Source organism: Zootoca vivipara, chromosome 3, assembly GCF_965207765.1.
Source record: "Zootoca vivipara chromosome 3, rZooViv2.hap1.1, whole genome shotgun sequence".
In the NCBI taxonomy this organism is placed as follows: domain Eukaryota; kingdom Metazoa; phylum Chordata; class Lepidosauria; order Squamata; family Lacertidae; genus Zootoca; species Zootoca vivipara.
The window spans coordinates 95,183,555-95,205,767 of record NC_142586.1 but is presented as its reverse complement, the minus strand read 5'-3'; the positions used below and the strand labels follow the sequence as shown (position 1 = coordinate 95,205,767).

General features: G+C 41.5%; 1 protein-coding gene across 3 annotated transcripts in view; it reads right to left on the bottom strand.

Moving 5' to 3' along the window:
* The window catches only part of LPGAT1 (lysophosphatidylglycerol acyltransferase 1), a 54,277-nt gene that overhangs the window by 14,174 nt on the left and 17,890 nt on the right, over positions 1-22,213 (bottom strand). For all 3 annotated transcript variants that reach the window (XM_088666715.1, XM_035111280.3, XM_035111279.3), the window contains 3 exons: positions 11,404-11,522; positions 7,015-7,110; positions 4,992-5,265 (listed from right to left, as the gene is read on the bottom strand). In XM_088666715.1, coding sequence (XP_088522841.1) covers positions 4,992-5,265; positions 7,015-7,110; positions 11,404-11,522 — 489 coding nt within the window. The remainder of the gene's footprint in view (positions 1-4,991; positions 5,266-7,014; positions 7,111-11,403; positions 11,523-22,213) is intronic.

Genomic DNA, 22,213 nt, shown 5'->3' with positions numbered 1-22,213 from the left:
TGTGTCTTGATATTAAAAATCTGCCAAAATATTGTGGGATAAACACTGAATTGACAAAGTGACAGAACTGCTGGCATCATGCCCTGCTTGTGGGTTTCGTGGAAGTGAATGTCTGGTCTAATGCTGGACTATAAGGTGGATTCGTGGTCTGATCCAGGATGTTTCAAAAATCATTTGCCCCTTTGAATATCCAACATGATGAAAAGATTTTAAAATAATAATAGTTGGTTGAAATAAAAAGATATGGTCTCACTCAACTCTGTTTCTCATTTTGTGGGACCTAAATGCTTAAAAGCACACAGTGTGGGCTGTACTTGATATTTAGAGCCAGGATAGGATTCATTGGTTATGCATGCTGACAGACCAGAAAAAGCAAACTCAAAATCTTAAAATGAAGAGCATATTTATCTTACCACATAAATCAAACAAGACACCCCTTCAGTTGTGAACTGCAGTGAAGATTACAAAATGTATTCTACCTGCATTCAATGGGTAAACATCAAATTGATGAATATAAATAAGCCAGCAGATTATCCAATATCTGTCTATCATTACCCAATTTTATCATTAAAAGCCAGCAATATTTAACACTGCATTTCAAGCGAAAGCTCTAAAATATTAACAAACAAATAGCCGGGCACATCCTAGCCCCATCTGATACGATTCAGGAAGGCATATAGCATATTGCTGCTGCCTATAGACCAAAATAGGTCATACAGGTGTTTTAGACTGGATATTCCATTCATTTGTTCTACAGGTGGCAGTAGCACATTGTAGCAGTGACTTGAATGTTTCCCTATTAATTTAGATTTCTCAAATACTGTGCCCACTTCTCACTCAAAAACTTATCTTATTTCCTACTCCTTCACCTCCTGTACTGTCCATTTCTTATACAATCTCTACTTCTCACTCCTGGTTCCTCTTCATAGGCTAACTCCAGCCAAGTAACTTAGAAATATTGGGCTGATGCTCTTTGCAGGATTAGAACATAAGCAAAAGGTACTATGAGTCTACAGAACAACTAGGGCTGGGTTCATAAAGGTAAACAATTAATTTTAAATCAATTAAGCCTGGCCGAAACTAGAATTAGGCAGAAAGCAGCATGTTCGAGGGTGAGGAGGCATCTATGCATCTATCTGCATGCAGTATATAACAAACTCACAAATTTAAACTGGGTCAGCTATTGCACACAAAAGAAAACACTTCTATAAAATGACACCAGAGTTCTATCATATGAGGTCATAATTCAATAAATAACACATGCCGATCTATGTAAATAAGATCTATTCATTATCTACATTAATAAAAACTTGCATCGGTATCAGCAAGTAGTGCATTGCAACAATTTTTTGTGAACTTCAACTATTTCATTCCATTGTACCTCTGTCACTGAACACTTAATTGCTCAGGTTCAATGTTAAGGTAACTGCAAGCCCATTTTGATCCAATGAGGATGTTACTAATGAGACTTTCTATCGCAGTGTTTCTCAACCTTTTTTGGGCCAAGGCACACTTGTTCCATGAAAAAAATCTCGAGGCACACCACCATTAAAAAAGTTAAAAAATTTAACTCTGTGCCGCCCTATATTGACTATATTATTATGACTGTAAGAAACACTTGCCAAAAAGATAGTAATTTGTGTCTCACTTAAGATTGTATTTTTAAAGTTTGGTTGTTAATTTAAAAGAAATAGTGAAACTTTTGTTTCATTAGTTTGATGAATAAAAATGATGTCCTTTTATGATTATGTACTCAATAAATGGGGTTTTTTTGGGGGGGGGATTCCCTGGATGCGCACTTTAATGAAATGTGTGGCGTACACCTATGCAAAATTGTTTTGCTGGGATTCTCGACAGGAAGTGCTGTGTCATTAATCGAAATGATTTAGCCTGCCTAAAATGAAAATACGTGTTAATATCATGACAGACTTATGCTGAAGAGTTTACTTTTCATCAATAAAAGTTTAAACACACCTACACGGAGTTCATAGCCCCGCCGAGGGAGGAGGAGGAGGAGCGGACCCAGCGACACACCCGCCCCGCGGCCGCCTGCTTGGATCCCAGCCGGGTGCGCGGCAGCAGCCATGGCGGGAGAAGGGCTGCCGGCGGGAGCCGAGCACCTGCCTTGACGGCCCCTGGGCGCCCCGTGAGCTGCGCCGGGCTGCCAACGTCGGGAGAAGGAGACCTGGCTGGCAGAGTCGGGAGACCATGAGAGCGTCAGCCCTGCCCCCTCCCACACAGCGCGGACTCCGGCGGGCGCCTCGCGGCCGTCTGGAGGGCGCCGGACAACTCCAGACGTTCAGGAGAAACCGCCGGAGTCCACAGCTGCGCTTTGCGCATGTGCAAAGGACTCCCGAACGTCGGGAGCGTCAGCGTCAGCCCCTGCTCCCTCCCACACAGCACGGCTGTGATGACGGGCGCCTCAGGCGCCGCACAGCTCGGGAGTTGGGTGCAACTGCCGCGGGCCCCGGACGACTGCTGCGGGCGCAGCGGCTCGGCGCCCCTGGCAGCCCGGCACGCCGCGGCACACCAGCCAGTGTCTCGCGGCACACTACTGTGCCGCGGAACAGCAGTTGAGAAACGCTGTTCTATCGTAACACATCAGGAATAATGCATACATACAATACTCCAAAAGCAGGTTTACAACAACCAGTAATCACAATCTTTAGCAGAAATGTGCTCCTGAAAATTGACTCTTCAATGTGATCATTTTAAAGAGCCCAAATGAATCATGACACACAAAGGCATATCTTTAAAAAAATGGACAACTACTGAAAACTGCTTATACTGCCAAAGTCCAGTATTCTAATAAAGTTTCTGTTAGTCCACATTGCCATTAAAAAACAAGATAAACCTTGAAGCAGTGACGTGTGAAAACCAAACTTACATATATCAGACACTATAACCATGTAAAATGCTGTCCAGGTGAAAAACAGAAAACTTTCATCCTGCGGAATATCAAATAATTGGCTATGTATGCACCACGTTCTTGACAAGATTAGGATATCCTGTAGAGTTATATAAAACAACGAAAGGAAGGACTGTAGACAGGACACTGCTGGCAAGCCCAATGAAAGTGCCAAGCAACTACAATATGCTTCATCAAATACTGCGCAAGACCAACTGTCAATGTCAAGGTCTCAAGAGAGAAGAAATCGCATTTGGTGTGCCAGAAGCTGGCCAGGTAACAAAGAACTGCACGCAAATGAATGAATATGCCTTTTTCCTTGTAAACTCACATTCCTACAGATACCCAAATTCAGCTGAGTCTCAGATCTTAAATAAGTAATTTCACTTACATGGTGAACATAAATTGCTTGTTAAATTCTGCTGTATCTCCAAAAAGTCAGAGACTGTTTTGCAAAGCAAAATGCAAAGAAAGCTCCCCCAGTTTCTCATATTAATTTTGAACACAGCTGAATTTTGGAAAGCATACCTCTAAAGCCCCATTAAAACAATGCTACAAATTCAACACACCTTCACTCTGAAATAAGTAATGTAGAAAAATAATGTGGAAATTCTTCTTCCGATGACAAGGCCACGCACAAGTAACATCCAGGCTACATTACTATAATGTGCTGTACAGGAATTGCCAAAACACAATCATTATATGCTCAATTGGTGGAAAAAGGAAAGTTGGATGTTGCCAGTATGTGGATAGTTGTAACTCAAATAATGTACAAGCATAGCAAGAGAGAAATATATCATATGTTTATTAAATTTCTACCCCCGTTTTCTTCTGGAAATTCAAAATAAGTAGCAGCACAAAGGTACAAATAATCTAGGCAATATCAAACAGCATGATAAAATATCATAATAATGGAATCGGCAAACACAACAGATTATCAGTTCAGTTTCGCACAAATACTTCTTTAAAGAGCCAAGTTTTCATCAGCTGCTGACACTACACAGGCCTCTCTCTAGGGAAGAGCATTCTACTACAGCATCAGCACAACCAAAAGGGCCCAGTTCATGAAGAACCCATCTAAGAGAAGGTGGCAGTCCTTTAGATGCAGTAGGTTATGAGTGATGGAATAGAGGTGGCAAAGAAACATACCCAAAAGGCTTCCTTTGTTCTTAACACTGTAAAGCAGCCGGGGGGGGGGGGGGGAGAGAAACAGCAACAATAATTGAAGACGCAAAGCTAATTAACGGATATGTTGCATCCAGAGAAGCCTGGCTGCAAAGTGTGAGTGTGTGTGTTGCTTTGCAATTGAGTGGGGAAAAATAACTTTCCTTCAGCCCATGTTTCTTCTTCACCCCTGGTCCAGAATTAATTTGTTCATACAAAGATGCCCAGACAGTGTTATTAAACCAATGGAAAAGAAATTTCTCTTTTTAGGGGAGTTAACGGAAACTTATTTTTAAAGAAGTTGTTTCCATGAGATAAAGTCGGTGCTTTTCATTTTCTAGCCCACAGGCTCCATGGTGGATATCACTCCTGTAAGGTAGGAGGAAAGGAATGCAGTAGAAGTGTTTTAAATGCAGCCTACAGCAAAGAACTTTGAATTCTGTAACGCTGCAGGTGAGAGCTATATATTCTCCTTCCGGCAATCAGACTTATAAAAGATGCACAATAGGGGGAAAGTCAACAATATAGAAGTAGTAATTTGCACTTCAGTCTCTAACACACTCACAACTTCCCCTCCTACACTAATAGGTGTATACAGTACTCTTATGATCCCAGAACAGTTAAATGTATGTGGTTAGATAATCCAAGGAGCATGAGATATTTTAAGGCATTTTTTTCAAAAAGGAAAAAAAATAAGCATTTGTTCATTCTGGGATGACTTGAATTTGCTATAGCTTGGAAGTGCTATTTATTTTTGGATGGTCCAAAAATCCCCCCAAAAATCTATTTTTAAAAAACGTTACATTAAAAAATACCTTTATGTAAAACATAAAACCAAACACTCATTTTGACCTGACGCTGATTCTGAGATCCCAATCAGCTGGCAACTGGTTCTTTAAAAAGTTAAAATGACCCATACCTGCTTCTGGAGCATCGCCACCTGCCAGAGTTCCATTTTCTTGCTGAGCTATCAGGTTTTTCAATATAACTTGTGTGGCCCCCAGTCTTGGCAGTGTAACATGTGTAAGAAATGGCAAATTGTTTTTCTTGCCAAATGCCTGACTGGTTTCTCTTCTTTTTCTAAGAAAACCACCTTCTGGAAACAATACAATCCACTTCCGATCGCGGCTCCTATAATGTTTTTCTAGATGTTCTTGGAGAAGCAAAAGCTGCCGGTCACGATAAGCTTTTCCCTAAAATGCAAATGATAAATAGGGACATGTAAGTGCAACTTTCTAAGAAAGTTTATTTTCATGATGCTATTGTTTACTTAAAGAAGTAATAATCCAAAAACAAATTATCTCACTTGGCTGAATTTATAGAGTTGGCTGAGAATTCCTACCCACCCCTATTTCCATGTAAATACTCTTGTCACATACTATTAGAAAGATAATGTGATCCCCTCCACATAGTCTGTGACAGCCTTCCCCAATGAGGTACCCTCCAGATATTTTGGACGTCCAGAAGACACCAGGTTGGAGAAGCCTAGTCTAGAGCCCTCAGGCTGCCCAACTCACAACTGCAGGGTCGTTTCTTAATTGAAATCCAAACATATAGAAAAGCATGATAAAGTATTGATGAAGTTTTTTTTTTAAAAAAATTATTTATAGTTTTCATTTATATACATTTCAATAGTTTAACATTAGTTCTAACATTTCAAACCTCAACTTCCTTCCTCCTCTTCCTGCGGTTCCTTAAATTTATTTTATCATTTCCTGCATATTCTAAATTAACTTATTCTTTTATTCATCTATTTTAAAAGAATATATAAATTGCAGGTTATTATAATAATCCTGCCCATGTCTTTATCTGTTTATAATTTGTTTGCTAGATATTCAATAAACCATTTCCATTCTTTTATTTTAAAAAAAGTCATCTTGACTTCTTATTCCTCTGATAAGTTTCACAATTTCTGCGTAATCCATAAGTTTTTGTATTGATTCATCTCTCGTCAGGATTTCATTGATGAAGTTTGTATATTCATATCACATCTCAGAGGATGATGATGAGGTCAATGCTAGCCATTTTTTACGGACATGTATCCCACAATATCCCACAAGCAACACAACCTTTTGCTTCATACATCCCTCTTCACCAGCTATGCAACACTCCCAGATCCAGCAATTCTAGTCAAATGGCTAGATCAAGCAGCTGAATTTTACTGACTTGTAGCTTATGTCAGTCAAAAGGTCCTATCAGTAATACCCCTACCAAATTAGGTGCAATTAGGCTTGAAAGAATATTGCACCTGAGGAGGAAGCGTTAGGCTTATGCCTGCTCATACCATGCCTAAATAGCCCCAGAGACTCTATAGCAGGCATCCCCAAACTTTGGCCCTCCAGATGTTTTGGACTACAATTCCCATCTTCCCCGACCACTGGTCCTGTTAGCTAGGGATCGTGGGAATTGTAGTCCAAAACATCTGGAGGGCCGTAGTTTAGGGATGCCTGCTCTGTGGCCCTCTACGTGTCATTGGACCCCAACCCACATTATCCCTGATCACTAGCCATGTTGACTGGGGCGGATGGGAGTGGAGTCCACTATGTGGAGGGTCACAGCTTTCCCACATCTTCTCTATAGAAAGTGTTGACTACTTTCCAGGAATGAAGAGGCAGGCTCAATTGCCCTGAAGACATTTCTTTACATTCCATTTCAACTACTATATATTTAGGTATTGCCATATGTTTCCTGCATTCTCTCTTCTCCCCTCCCCTGTTCACATTTAGCCACCTGAAGAATTTTTGGGAACAAGTAGGATAAAAGTACTCCTAAATAATATATTATCGTTGAAACATTAATTTGGGGATAAACAGATGGTTTTGTGCCAAGGTACACTGTGGACATGTTTTTATACACTATGACTACCTAGCACAGTCGATGAAATGGGTGACCACTTCGAAAGCAGAGGTTTTTTAAAAAAACAAAAACAAAAAACCCATTACCTGTCTTATAAAGAAGTCTCCATGAATTAGAGATACAATTCCAAAGTTTGTATATTTAAAAATATGATCCATCAGCCACATCATCTTACGAACAACCTGGGGAAGTTCAGACAATAACCCTGTCAGTGCACTCCAAAGTAACACAACAAATAAACAAGCCAATGTACAACGTAAAACATGGTAACCCTTCAGAACCCATTAGCCGGCAGAAAACCATTTTCCTTACTACCGGTAAGAAGTCTGAATATAGATGCCATCATCGAGAATATCTCTGTACAGATGTAACCACTAAAAGACCTTTCAACAAAGTCTTATTTGCAATAACAAAATCTCCCAGAATTCTACTCCCACTCAATCCAGTATCTTCACTGTTTTCATTTTACAGAGGGGGGAAATACAGATTTGATCTCTATTTGTTAAACATCTTGGGTAAATAATTTGATTCTTGAAAAAAAATATCAGTCACTTCCAATTAAGCTGTATTAACAAGCTTTTACTATGACTTTCATATGCACTTTTAAAAAATTAGTTTTAATAGTCCTTACTTTCAACTGAATACATTCCTTGAATTGGTTTGATTAAACAGATGGGTTTGCTTTCTTGCAAGGGGGGAGCAAGAGAATATAAAGGAAAAAATCTAAGATGGGATTCTCATGATACAAGAACAGCACCTATTCAATGAATTATCTATTGTATTCTCATCCAATGTATTATTTATTTTAAAAACAACTCTAAGAACAACTTTAAGACAGAAATAACCAATTTTTGCTTCATTATTAGAAGTTTATTTGGTTTTTGTTATACTTCCTTTCCTGCCTTTTTGTACTTGAAATAATTTAAAGTCAGGAAATATAAACATATCACGTTTAAGCAATTATCAAAAATAATAAACTCTGTTTCTGTAGATAACCAGCTTTACCTTATTGTGCATTAAACTAACATGATGGTATGAATATTGCACTGTGGGTTTTCATGCTTCTTTGGAAAAATGGTTCATTATTGACTTCAGTGAGGATTTCTTTAAAAATGGTTCTTTGATGAAGGTTTGGTCTTTTCTCCTTCTTCTCATCTTTCTGCTTCACGTCTGCTGCTTTTGCAGTTGCTGCATGATATGTGTGCTGGGAAGCCCCAACTGAGTTTTTAAGGGTCCACTGGCTACATCTTTTGGTATCTGTGACTGGTTCAAATGAACATTCTCTGTTGTCAGATTATTTCTGCTGCCTGTTACAATCCTTCCAGCTGTGCTGAACAGACTCTCAGAGTGGATACTGGTGGGAGGGCTAGCAAGGGAGCCCAAAGAAACAGTGTGTGCTGAGCGCTGCAAATGCCACTTGTGTCCCTGATAAAGCATATAGGTCCTTAGGGCTTTGTTAAATTATGGCAAATCCTCCCCCTCGCAAGTTCCTGCCTTGTCGCTGCTGCAGCTTCATGTCTGGTATAAGGTGAGGAATCATTTTCATTTACGAGTCCCAGACAATCCACCTGGGACTTCTGCAAGACGAATGAGGGATCAATCTCAGTGTCTCTGGATGTTGCCGAGATTTGTTCTGTAACCTTTGAAAAATTGCTACTGAGTGCATCAGATACTTTATGCTGTACCTTACAAACACCTAGTGCGTTTCAAGACAAGCCATCAGTTTCTCCCACCAGATACTCATTCATCCTACCTAACTTCTTTTAAACAGGACCTTCCTCCCTATATAGTTAACGAATCTTGGGGTAAGGTAACCAGCAGTCCACCAGATAATCTCCACCTGAACTGTCTTGATATGCCTATTAGTCAGAAAGCTGCTTGTGAGAAAGGTCCTTTATTATTCCTATTGCCTTGGAATGAAGGGCAAGTTGTAAAAACAACAACTGATTTGTGTTGTTTGCAGAGGTACAATACCACTTGCAGCTTGCTGTTCCAACTTGTAGGGACATCCTGCACAGTGGTAAGTTGTGGTGGTGGTCTCCATCTTTCAGTCTTGTTTGTGAAGATACCGTTTGCTTGAATTAATCACTAATACTCCTTGCAGTTTTAAGTGTGGCCTGCCCTTCACAACCATGTTTTAGCAATGAGGTATGTTGGATCCTACCATCATAGAGTGTCTTCATAACGTTTGTTGCACTGTCTGCTTTGAAATCCAGGCTGGGGAATCAGCACTCAACTGAATGATTGCTGTCAGTTTGCACGCAACACTGACTGCAGCATGTACACAGCCAAATCCAGGTATGTTTAGAACCACCTCTTGTCTCACCAGACTACCCATATCTGCAACTGTAAACCAATGAGTAGTAATAGACATGTAGTCTTGTACTCATTAGCTATTGCAAATATCTATGGTGAGATGTATGGTCCCACCAATGCCATCTTCAAAGTTTGTACTGAAAGCGGGATATCAAATCCAAACTCTTCTTCTGAGAGCATCTTGTGACGAAGAAGAAGAAGAAGAAGAAGAAGAAGAAGAAGAAGAAGAAGAAGAAGAAGAAGAAGAAGAAGAAGAAGAAGAGGAGTAGTAGTAGTAGTTTGGATTTAATATCCCGCTTTATCACTACCTGAAGGAGTCTCAAAGCGGCTAACATTCTCCTTTCCCTTCCTCCCCCACAACAGACACCCTATGAGGTAGGTGGGGCTGAGAGACTTCAGAGAAGTGTGACTAGCCCAAGGTCACCCAGCAGCTGCATGTGGAGGAGCAGCTGAAAGTGCAAAAAACTGCTGTTTGAAAAGTAGTTCCTTCCAGACAACTTATCAAGAAGGGATAATGGTTCACTCCCATGGTGATTAACTATATAAGCCACATAGACCATAGAACTGTAGAGCTGGAAGGGACCAGGAGGGTCATCTCATCTAACCCCGTGAAATTATTGAGTTCCACTGACCTGGGGTCATTGGGATACCACGTTTGCTTCCTAGCTAGCATTTGATGCAGACTGAACTGAATTCCACATGCTACAATTTTGTGTGGAGATGGTGTTGGGGAGGACAACAGGCAGGAATATATGCAAGTACTGTAAAAGGCTGAACAAACAGAGACTGCACTGCCTTTCTCATCTCCTTCACAGTGCCACCCAGAACCCGAGGCAAGTCGTACTTTACTTACCAAAACAAAAAATGAAACTTTATATTTGATACTTTGGGGGGGGGGGTCAGTAGTAATGTAACTAGCTGGAGGAGAAAAGAATGCCCAACCACAAGCAAGAAAGAAATGGCGCAAATCAACATGCCTGATTCTCCAAAGTGATTGATGGTTCAATACTTTTAGATCCAAACCCTTTAAACTGCTTTGCTATACTTTGTCAAAAGAACGAAAGTGGTAAAAGGAAAATTTCTCTGAACCTGTACAACATGGCATATTTTCATCTCCTTCAGTAACTAAAGGGTTACAAAAGGCAACATCTGAGCTTGCTAAAAGATGCGAGTTCCACGCAGATGACAGAGGCACAGAAAAGAGAGTTTAGCTTGTAATAAATTTCACTGGCTCCAAGTCAGGGTTCATTATGCAAACAGGAATTATAAACCTGCTAGGTTTACCATTTGAACAGACTAATTAAGAATTCTGGTATCATCACAATTACCCACCCACCCACCCACACACCCACCCACACACACACTACTGGAATCAATTTCATTTTTTGGACTGATGTTCAGAACCATTTATTTCAAGCCACATTCATTTGATAAAAAAAAACACAAATGGATGGCATGTGTTCCCTTTTATAGCCTTGCACTAACTAGAAATAAAACACTAAATCAAATGCTTCCCATTTCAACCATCTTGAAATAAAGACCATAAATATTCCTAAACAAATATTGTTTGCAGGCCATATCCCATTTTCAGAACTGAAGATAATGGGAAATGCAGAATTCCCATTTTATTACCTGAACATAGCAGTCAAGGTTTATGAGCATTTTATCATGAAAGACTAAAGCAGTGCAGTGCGTTTTTATTCAGCAAGCAGTGTCTACAATATATGAAGGCAAAATTAAAGGGATGTTTGCTATCCTTGAATGCCCCCTGCTTTGCTTTCCATTCCTGGGTAACATTCACTGTGCAACTTCAACTCCTTTCCTCTCCAGAGGTGGAAATGGAGAAGCATCTCTTACTTTGTGCCTTTCCTCAGTCACTTAATTTGATCTGCTTTCCTGGGCCACTTGGATTGCTAAAGGATTCCTGCCCTGCAAACAACTCTGGTGTTTGTATGCCCTGCTTCTATAGCACAGCCACCTGGGAGGATCTGGGCCACTCTGCAGGGGAAGAAGGGCAGCTAGATCCATTAAATGGATGTGAATTTGAGTCTCAGGACTAGGTACCAGACTTGGCAGTGGTCTCCAGTGCTATGATTCGGAGCATATTCTAAATATCGCCTACCCAGTACGAAACAGCAGTGAATACAAAAATAGCATACCGTGCCTTTGTCCTGAAGGCACATCATTAGGGTGCAAATGTCTCCTGTTGCTTGATGGTTCACCAACATCACAGCTTCATCTTCTGAGATGGTATTAATATCATCTCCCCATTCTATGACTATTTTGAAAAAAGGGGAAAGAAAAAACTTACTTAAAATCATGTTTCTAAAAGTTACAAATTCTTTTAAAATGTTGTTACAAGCAAAGTTAAACTGGTTACACACACACACACACACACACACACACACACACACAATTATTTTCTTCAGCACAAAAGAACCAGTCAATTACATTCAAAAGGCATTCTAGCAGACCACGTTAACTTACAAACTTAGAAGAACAAACATAAAAAACCCAAAAATCTTCAGCAGTAAGATAAAACTGAATAGCAGTTCCCGAATTAAACACCAGGAAGAACACATTCACAAATCAATACACTGGTAATGAAGTAAGGAGGACAATATTGGTTACAGAGCATACTATCTTTAGGTGGGGGGGTCATTATAAAATTGACACAAGCACTTTAAACATGTCAATTCAGAAACAGGGATCTGTATTCTGACACCTGGATTTTAAATGCACTAGATAGCAGAAAGGATACCAGGCATTGCCTAGTGTTGCACGAGAACAAATCACAGTGACCCTTGGCCTTGTAGGCTCCCTCTCTTCCTCTAAAGTGGACTAGTTCAGAAGCTTTTCGCTTCTGCTTTTACTTGTTAATGTAAAGTATGTTAGGTTTAAAACAAGCCAACTTAACCACATTTTAAGGCAGAGGTGAGTGAACAATGATTCTCCAGATGTTGTTGGCCTACAACCCCCATCACTCCAGCCAGTGTGGCCAAGGGACAGAAGTGATGGAAGCTGTAGTCTTGCAACATCTGGAAGGCCACAAGTTTCCCAGTCCTGGTTTAAGAGTTTGGCTGCCGTGTTGGATGTGTTTAATGGAAATCAGCAGCTCACCGCAATCATGCCAGAGAAGCAAAGGGCAGCAAGTAAAAGGTTCCCCCCCCCCAAAGGAACTATTAATGCAGGCGGGGGGACGGGGACTCGCAATAGTATAATTCCCACACTTCTTGGGGACAAGACAGCAGTAGCAATCACAAATAATTTATCAGCTACATCTAATGCACAGGCTGTGCTCACTCTTGGAAAGGTGGGACCCCACCATTGTTTTCCATTCTTTTGTAATCACAATGATCAATTTAGTATTAAAGTACTGTAAACAAACAAAATACAGCAAGCCCACAACTTATGCTCCTTTAACTTGTGCACAGTCAGCATTATGTGCTTGGCAAAAAATAATAAATTTAAATAAGGGGGTGGGGCAGAAAGGAAACGGGCATCCGTGAAAAAAGACTTTGACAATCTCACCCGCCACTGAACCCAATGTGTTTTGAGTATACGTGAATTTGGTTTTAGGCACTATTCCCAGAATGCAAGCCCCGCATAGGTTGTGGGTAGTGATATAAGGTGAGAAAATTCTCCGGAGAATGAGAATATTCTCAAGTATATTCTCTGCTAGAAAATTCTCTGGAGAATATTCTCCACAAATTATAAATTCTAATGTAAGAACCAGTTTTACAACCCACATTTTAAAAAATCTAGTAAATAATAAGTCAAGCTGTGATATTGCCAATATAAGTAATGAATAATTATTTTTTGATCCAGTTACATTACTGGGCATTGTGGCATTCACCATAGGCAGTTCTGAAATGTGAGCTACAGAAAACATTTTGACGTTTCTATATTTTTATTTAGTGCCAGTAACTGGTTTTTGCAGTGCCATTCAGTGTTGTTGTTTAGTCGTTTAGTCGTGGCCGACTCTTCATGACAGCATGGACCGTAGCACGGACCATAGCACACAAGGTGCCATTTACCCGAGAATGACATACTGAAATATATTATCATATAATGGTAATATATTTAATGTTAATGGCTTCTTTTTTATATGTATGCATATAGTTTTGTTTATCAAGCTGTGTTTTAGTCACCAAAACAGTTATTAAGTGTTAGAACTATTAGATGCACAAGATAGTTTATTACAGTTTTTGGTTGCCATCTGAACAAGTTTACCCATGAATAAACATGTATATTAACTAATTATATCATTTTCAATGCATTAAAATGAAAATTCTCTAATATTCTCATTAATCAACAATATTCTTGAGAATATTCTCCAAAAGATTATTCTCGAGAATTTAACATCACTAGTTGTGGGTACTGCAATACGTTCTGTGTATATTTGCCCTTGAAACTAGCCTGAAAAGGATAATGGTCCAGAATGCTGTGGCAGATAAACATGTTTAAGCAATATTGCAAAAAACTTGAGAACACTTTATAACCTGGGAACTTAGCAAGCACCTCTATCTGCCTATTGTCATCATTATCAACAGACCAGATTAAGTGAAGTAAAGGAATGTCGTGTTCGAAGCAGGGCCCCCAGTGGTGACTTGGGGCTGTGGAATGACCTCCAACAGGAATTCTGATTGTATACCTCCCTCTCGGCTTTCTGTCAGTTATGTAAAGCTCATTTATATAGGAAAGCTTGGGGGCATGAGGAATTGATGGCTTTAAAAAAAGTCACTCCTGAGTTTTACTCTGTAGGAAAGCTTGGGCTACGTTTCAGCTGCACTGCTATTCTGTGTTTATAGATGTGATGTTCCCCTAAACCTTGATTGCAAAGCTGCCTTAAGCAGTTTTAGAAAGGTGGGCTAAAACAGTAGTTTAACAAACAAACAAACAAAAGTGCCAGAAAGTTGCTGCAAAAGCCAGAGAGACTATTGTGGCACCTTAAAAGCCAACACATTGATGACTGGACAGGTCAGGGGTTCTCAAACGTTCTATCCTCAAGTCACTTGAGATGCTTACTAAGGCCCATCAGACAGAAAATGGAGATACAGGGGAGAAGCCAGTCGCAAAACAGTGGCAGGTGGAGGCAGAGCTTGGCATAATCAGCTGGCAATTACTGACACCACTTGTCATGGCTCTGTGGTCAAACCCTCCCTTCCACAATGTCATGCTCGCAAGTGACCCTTTAGCCTTCAGACCACTGGAGCAAGGAAAACAAACATAGTTCGAGAGATGTTTTTTGTGCTTCTTTCCATGCATAAAGGCGTAAAAAAACAAAAACCTCAATCTATCAATCACCAGGAGTGCAGCAACTAAACAAGATGTGTTCCCCTGTGAAATGGCCAAGGAGCATTCAGAGGTAAACAGTTTAAAGGGCTACTGAACAAGAACAAGCACTTCCATTACAAATTGTTCCTATTGCCGGACATTTGAAGACTGCGCCTACAATCAAGTAATAAATTACAGTACACCAAAGAGAGAGAGAGAGAGAGAGAGAGAGAGAGAGAGAGAGAGAGAGAGAGAGAGAGAGAGAAATGTCACAAATATTTTGGTTTTTGTTTATTTGTAACCATGGACCTGAGGGCAGGCAACTATAGCTCTGAGTTCAGGTGGCTCACAACAGAGGCGTAATATAAATAGATCCATGAACCAAAAAAGCAAAATGAGAACATTTTCAAATACAGTATTAATGATTTAAAATACAGATAGGCAAAGTGGGGAAGGCCACTCTCATTTTTTGCCAGGTGCTTCTACCTTCCTCACCCTCCTGCAATTTCTTGGTTATTAAAGGTAAAGGTAAAGGTACTCCTGACCGTTAGGGCTAGTCGTGGACGATTCTGGGGTTGCGCGCTCATCTCGCTCTATAGGCCGAGGGAGCTGGCGTTTGTCCGCAGACAGTTTTTCCAGGTCATGTGGCCAGCATGACTAAGCCACTTAGTCATGAGCAGCACACGGAAACCAGAGCAGCACACGGAAACGCCATTTACCTTCCCGCTGTAGCGGTACCTATTTATCTACTTGCACTTTGACGTGCTTTCGAACTGCTAGGTTGGCAGGAGCTGGGACTGAGCAATGGGAGCTCACCCCGTCACAGGGATTTGAACCACTGACCCTCAGCAAGTCTCAGTGGTTTACACCATGGCTCAAAGTGGAGAGGTAAACTTGATGAGAGAGAGGACTGGAGGTCCATTATTAGATCTCCCATGGCTCCCCCCCCCAAAAGACCTTAAGCAGCAGGGAGGCTGGCCCAAAACATTTTGGCACCTGAGGCAAACCACAAAATGGTGTTTCCTTCCACCACAGAAGAAGGGATGAGTGAAGATCTACATCAGGAACAAGGATGGGAGGAGACCAGTACTGCTTCCTATTTGCCAAGAGGCATGGGGGGGGGGGTTTGCTGGCCTCTATTGCTGCCAAGGCAGTGGCAGCAGTGGAAGGTGATACATTCCTTAAAGACCAGATCTTCTGCCCCTGTGGATGCTGCCACCCGAGGTAGTAGCCTCACGTTGCCTCATGGGTGGGCCAGCCCTGGAGTGGGGAAATGGAGCTGCAGGATAGCAACTTTTAATATTATTCCCCCCTGCATATACCTACGTGCTCGCTTCTATCTCATTATAGCTCAGTTGGTTAGAGCATGGTGCTGTTAATGCAAAGGCTGCAGGTTCAATCCCCATGTGGGACAGCTGCATATTCCTGCATTGCAGGGGGCTGGACTAGATGATCCTCAGGGTCGTTTCCAACTCTACAATTTTATGATTCTATGATCAGTAGTGTAAATAGCAATGGGGGCATTCAATCCCCCTTCCTCTGTGCAGCAACCCTGGAACAATTACTCCATCTTGCCTCATTTGAAAACTAATCTTTCTAAAGTTCTCAGTCAAAAAATAGTTATTCACTCAACTCATTTGTAACCCTCTACTCCAGGTAGGGCAAACTCCAGCCTTTATCAGTAACTATTTCTGAAACCTCCCTCCCTGTATCATGTTATAAATGTTAATGGTTCTGCCTTGGGCGATTTTTGTGCTATTTCTGCCTAGTTTGACTTTCTTCCTCCCACCAACCTTCAAGCTCCGTAAGTCAAAGTCCTACTCTTTTATTACAAATGCAGGCTGAGGGTTTTTCATTCCTACCTGCCTTGAAACGTATGCCATCTCTAGTCTCTTCTCTGTTGCAGAGAGGAAATAAGAAGACAGCTTGCAGCCAACTTCCACAACGCTCCCTAGCTCTCGAGTCTGATTTACTGTACACACAGAAAAATAAGCTCCCGAGGGGAACCTTGCTTACCCATATGTTTTGACAAATAATTTCTTCAATTAAATGTGCTCTTATTCGTTAAGTTTGTCCTGAGAAAAGAATTATACTGTGCAGCAAGCAAATGTTTATAATCCTTTTTTTAAAAAAGAGAAGCCCAGTAGTTTGAACAAGCTATGAAGGCAGAAGTTCATATCCAACTGCAATTAACAGTTTTTTAAAAATACCTAGCTAACTAATAACCCTGATTGCTCAGTGAAAGTCACAACATGTTTAAAACCAAAGCATGAAAGTAAAATATAATGTTACAATTCTTTGTATGAACAAGGAAGAAGGCTAATGGTTTATTACTTATTCAGCATATAATTAGAAGCATGTTAAAAAGATCGACTTTTAAAAGGATTCATGTTTGAATAATGGATCAGCTTAATGCATGCTACCTATTACAGTGCACATAATACAAACTGACCCAGTTTGCACTCCACATTAAACTAGAATTTATATACTGCTTGACTGTAAAAAAAAGAAAAGAAAAGCATCAAAGCAGTTAGCTAATGGTTTACTATGTATGCACCTATCTGGCCTGTTTGTCTTCTCTTCATATTCAATTTAAAACAAACAAACAAAAAACGATCTGAACCAGAGATTGTGGTTTTGTTTCATTTTTTTAATTACTGGTTGTGATTTATTAGAACAAACTTTGCCTAGAAATCATGATTTGTTGGAAGCAGAATGATTATGATCCCTTGGTGTGGACATCAAAGGGATCGTGACTTGTTTTCTACCAGTGCCCAGCTAACATAAACGGGGAGGAGCAAAATAATGTTAAGTCATTGTTTACGTTTGTCACTGTGATGGAGCATAATGAGAACATAATGAAAATATAGAACACAAAATAAAAACCCGAACCAGCTCTTTCACGACTTCTCCAAGAAGTCCACATTTGTACGACACAACCAAAGGAATTGAGAAGATTCCTGGACTTGCTCTACATGTGGTCTGAGTGTTGCACCGCAAAACATGGGCGTAGGCAGGGGGGGCAGGAGGGGGCAGCTGCCCCCCCTAGAAGCAAAAAAATTAATGTATTTTACAGACCATAACCAGCACTTTTCCCCTCCAAAAACTGAAGTGGAAAGGGCTTTGCTTTAGCAAGAGCAGCTAAGTCTCCGCTTGCTGGGGGGGGGGGGGGACACAGCAGTAACAAAAACACATCAAATAAATAAAGCAAAGTGGCTACCAGTAGTTAAGCAGTTAAGACAATGGAGCATATATCCCCATGCAAGATTCGATAGCTGACCATTTCACCCTATTGTTCTTAAGTGGGAGTTGTTAATGAGCATTCAGGAGCATTAAGAGTTCTATTGGCGATTTAATGAGGGTGCAGACTCAGAGGATTCAATTTGACTAAGGTGGCTCTGCAAGGCTAAAAAGAAGTGAATAAGAAAGGGGGGGCTGTAGCTTTGACAGACACAGTGATGTTTATAAAAAGCATTGGTGTTCCAGTCTGCCCCTCCTCCTGCATCTGTATACTGTAAATCAGGGGTGGCCACCTCCCAAGAGACTCTGATCTACTCAGAGTTTAAAACTGGGGGTGATCTACCCCCTTTTGGGGGGTTCAGGTCAAAGCTGTTGAGTTTTTTTAAAGGAAGGGAAGCCCTGTTTTTTGGGGTTTAGGTCAAACTTGTTGACCTTCTTTTAGGAGGGAGGGAGGCCCATTTTTGTTTAGGGCTTCAGGTCATAGTTCAACTTTTTTGAGGGAGGAGGAAAATTTTGGGTGAGCTTTTTTTACGGGTGCCAGTGACCTACCAGTGATCTACCACAGACATCCAGTGATCTACTGGTAGATCACAATCTACCTGTTGGACGTGCCTGCTGTAAATCAAGCAGAGAGAAAGCTGCTTACAAGGCTCCTGTACATGCAGAGTTCCAGCATCACAGCGTCACCCAGAGGCACCCACAAATATGAGTTATCCCTCTCTCTATTTCTTCCTTCCTTCCCTCCCTCTTCCATCCTTAATAAAAGACGGGGGGGCAGATAAGCCCCACATAGAAAGCCCATCAACATGGGGGGATGACTCTTTCAAATACGGTATTTACCAGTAATTGGGGGGGGGGGAGAGGCACCTAGGCCTCTAGGAGTTGGCTGCTATGCCTAGGAGTAGGACAATTCAAGAAAGCAGAACGATGCATATGGTATGGTAATATATCAATAGAATCGTAGAATTGTAGTCGGAAGGGACCACAAGGATCATCTAGTCCAACCCGCTGCAATGCAGGATTTTTTTCCTAAGGTGGGGCTTGAACCATGGTTGAAATATTATGGTGATATGCAGCAACGCCTCGGAGCCGTCGTGGCTGCGGCCGTGTCTTGCCTCGCCCTCGCCCGCCCTTCCACCCCCTCTCGCCTGCCCGACCCTCCTGTCCTCTTGCTGCAGAGTTCCAGCATCACAGCGTCATCCAGAGACACCCACAAATATGAGTTACCTCTCTCTCTATTTCTTCCTTCCTTCCCTCCCTCTTCCATCCTTAATAAAATACGGGGGGGCAGATAAGCCCCACATAGAAAGCCCATCAACATGGGGAGATGACTCTTTCAAATACGGTATTTACCAGTAATTGGGGGGGGGCACCTAGGCCTCTAGGAGTTGGATGCTATGCCTAGGAGTAGGACAATTCAAGAAAGCAGAATGATGCATATGCTATGGTAATATATCAATAGAATCATAGAATTGTAGTCGGAAGGGACCACAAGGGTCATCTAGTCCAACCCCCTGCAATGCAGGATTTTTTCCCTAAGGTGGGGCTTGAACCATGGTTGAAATATTATGCTGATATGCAACAACGCCTCGGAGCCGTCGTGGCTGCGGCCGTGTCTTGCCTCGCCCTCCCTGCCACCCCCTCTCGCCTGCCTGACCCTCCCGTCCTCTCCAGCCAAGCAGGGTAGCCGCCAACGCTACCAGCCCCAGAAGCACAAGGTGGCCGCTGCTGCCACCGCCACGATGTCATCAGGCCCGCTGGCCCTTTAGCCCCGCCCACTTTGTGGCCCCGCCCCTGAACGACCATGGCTTGCCCCCCCCCCTAGTTTTGATCCTGGCTACGCCCCTGCCGCAAAATTTGGAGAAGATGAAATCTAAAGCAGAATTATGTTCCAATTCATGGATTAGTGAGGGAGATGTGAATTATATCAGTTCACTTAAGAACACAGACCAAGCAAAATTCTACTCTATCTCAAGATTTATGTTTTTAATACCGTATTGTGGATTTTAACACTGTATGAACACGGTTCTGAAAAGCATTTTAAATAAAAATAAAAATAAAGGCATAGTATATAAATTCTGAAAGAAATACTGTCTGCTGCTTTGGTTTGAAATCAAACCAAAAAAGGAAAAACACAGCACTCTGGAAGCCTCAATGAATCTGATCATCGGTGCTTGCAGAGTCCAGTGCACAGGGCTTTGCAGGCATTGCCGAACAGCTGAATAATGGTCCCTGCAAACCCCTTTTGGTCAAAGTCTGTCTTTACCTGTCCCCACCTGACATCATAAATTACATAAGGTGCAAGTCAAGTAGGCGTAACTTGATCAAAACAGTCCGGTATATTATTTATTCATTCATTCATTCATTCATTCATTCATTCCCTGCCCATCTGGCTGGGTTTCCCCAGCCACTCGAATCATAGAGTTGGAAGAGACCACAAGGGCCATCCAGTCCAACCCCCTGCCAAGCAGGCGGCTTCCAACAGAATATGAAAATACAATAATCTATTAAACATTAAAAGCTTCCCTAAACAGGGCTGCCTTCAGATGTCTTATAAAAGTCTGGTAGTTGTTTATCTCTTTGACATCTGATGGGAGGGCGTTCCACAGGGCAGGTGCCACTACCGAGAAGGCCCTCTGCCTGGTTCCCTGCAACTTGGCTTCTCGCAACGAGGGAACCACCAGAAGGCCCTCGGTGCTGGACCTCAGTGTCCAGGCAGAATGATGGGGGTGGAGGCGCTCCTTCAGGTATACTGGACCGAGGCCGTTTAGGGCTTTAAAGGTCAGCACCAACACTTTGAATTGTGCTCGGAAACGTACTGGGTACACCTTATTATACCTGATCTATGGCAGAATATTTTTAAATGCTTCAAGCCAAGTTGTTCTACGATGTTTACCAAATGTTTGGGGTTTTTTAATTAAGATGTTCCATGTAAAAAAGGCTTGAAATTCTTCTATCAATGCAACAATTGAAAAGTTCAGTGATATACAAGCAGCTAGTTATTTAAAAGCTTAGTTGCAGAACAAAGTTTACTTTAGTCTTGACTATGATCTGCTTCCAACCACATCTTGCTATTGGTATACCAACCTTTGGCATGGCCCAAGTTCTGGCTGCTCATTAACACTTGGGTTGCTTGACAAAATCCTGAATGAAATAGGTCAGAGGTCAGTTTCTAGTCTCCCAAAATCATTTGCCTTTTAAGTGAATATAACTGTAAATGATGAACTTTCAAAGAAGCAGCAAAATACATATAACTGGGAATGCAAGAGAGGGCAATGACATTTTAAAAAATAATCTCCTTTTTCAGCCACTTCCTATCTGCTTTACACAGTTCTTTTCACTTCCATATAGATCTGCATAGTCCAGGGGAAGCCCACATGCTACCCTCCATATCTTGTTGTATTCCAACTCACATTAGCTCCAGCAAGCATGGCCACTCACCAGGGATGATGGGAGTTGTAGTCCAACAACATCAGAAGAGCATCATGTTGGCTTATCCTGAGGCAGGCCTTCCTCTCTCCTAATGTTCTACTTTGCAAATGGGACAGATCAACTCTCCTAGCGTGGGTGGCAGTATCTCAAATAAGCTGTTTCTATTTCTGTTCATTGATAAATAGTGTGATGAATTTGGTTAGACCAAATCATCAAAAAGTGCATAATATGTAATTTGCAGGATATGGCTTTCCAGGGTGCAGAACTTTGCTTGATTTGCAGTTAGTAGACCAAAATTTGTTTCAGTCTAAGACAGGCATCCCCAAACTTCGGCCCTCCAGATGTTTTGGACTACAATTCCCATGATCCCTGACCACTGGTCCTGTTAGCTAGGGATCATGGGAGTTGTAGGCCAAAACATCTGGAGGGCCGCAGTTTGGGGATGCCTGGTCTAAGAGTGCAACCACACCATACATTTAAAGCATGCCTTCACCCGGGGGGGGATGGGAACCGTAGTTTGTTGAAGGTGCTGGGAAACGCAGTTCTGAGAGAAATAAACTACAGTTCCCAGAATTCAGAGGGGTAGGTGCTTTAAATATATGGTGGGTCCACAGACCAAGCCTGCCTCAATCACATATAAAGCAGAGACCAGATTAAATTTTTAGAGGAAAGGGGACTAAACCCATCACTCAAAGCTTACCTCATCACTATAGAGATTTAAGTAGCAAGCGCAGGGTTCAGAGCTGGTTTAAACAAAAGGTTCTGCCACTGTCACATCTAGTTTGGTTACTGACCGTCATTATTCAGGGCTATTATCAGATTTGCAATGTAACACTGTTAAGTAATATTTGCCCTGTACTGCAGTGTGATCCAAGGGCTTAAGAGGCAGCCTAGAAGAGATTATGTCTTTTTCTCAATGTAATATGAAGAGAACAAGCAAGGGGAGATAACAGGTTCGGATCACAATAATGTAAACCATTCATCCAATAGTCAAGAGATGAAGATAAAAAGAAAAATAAC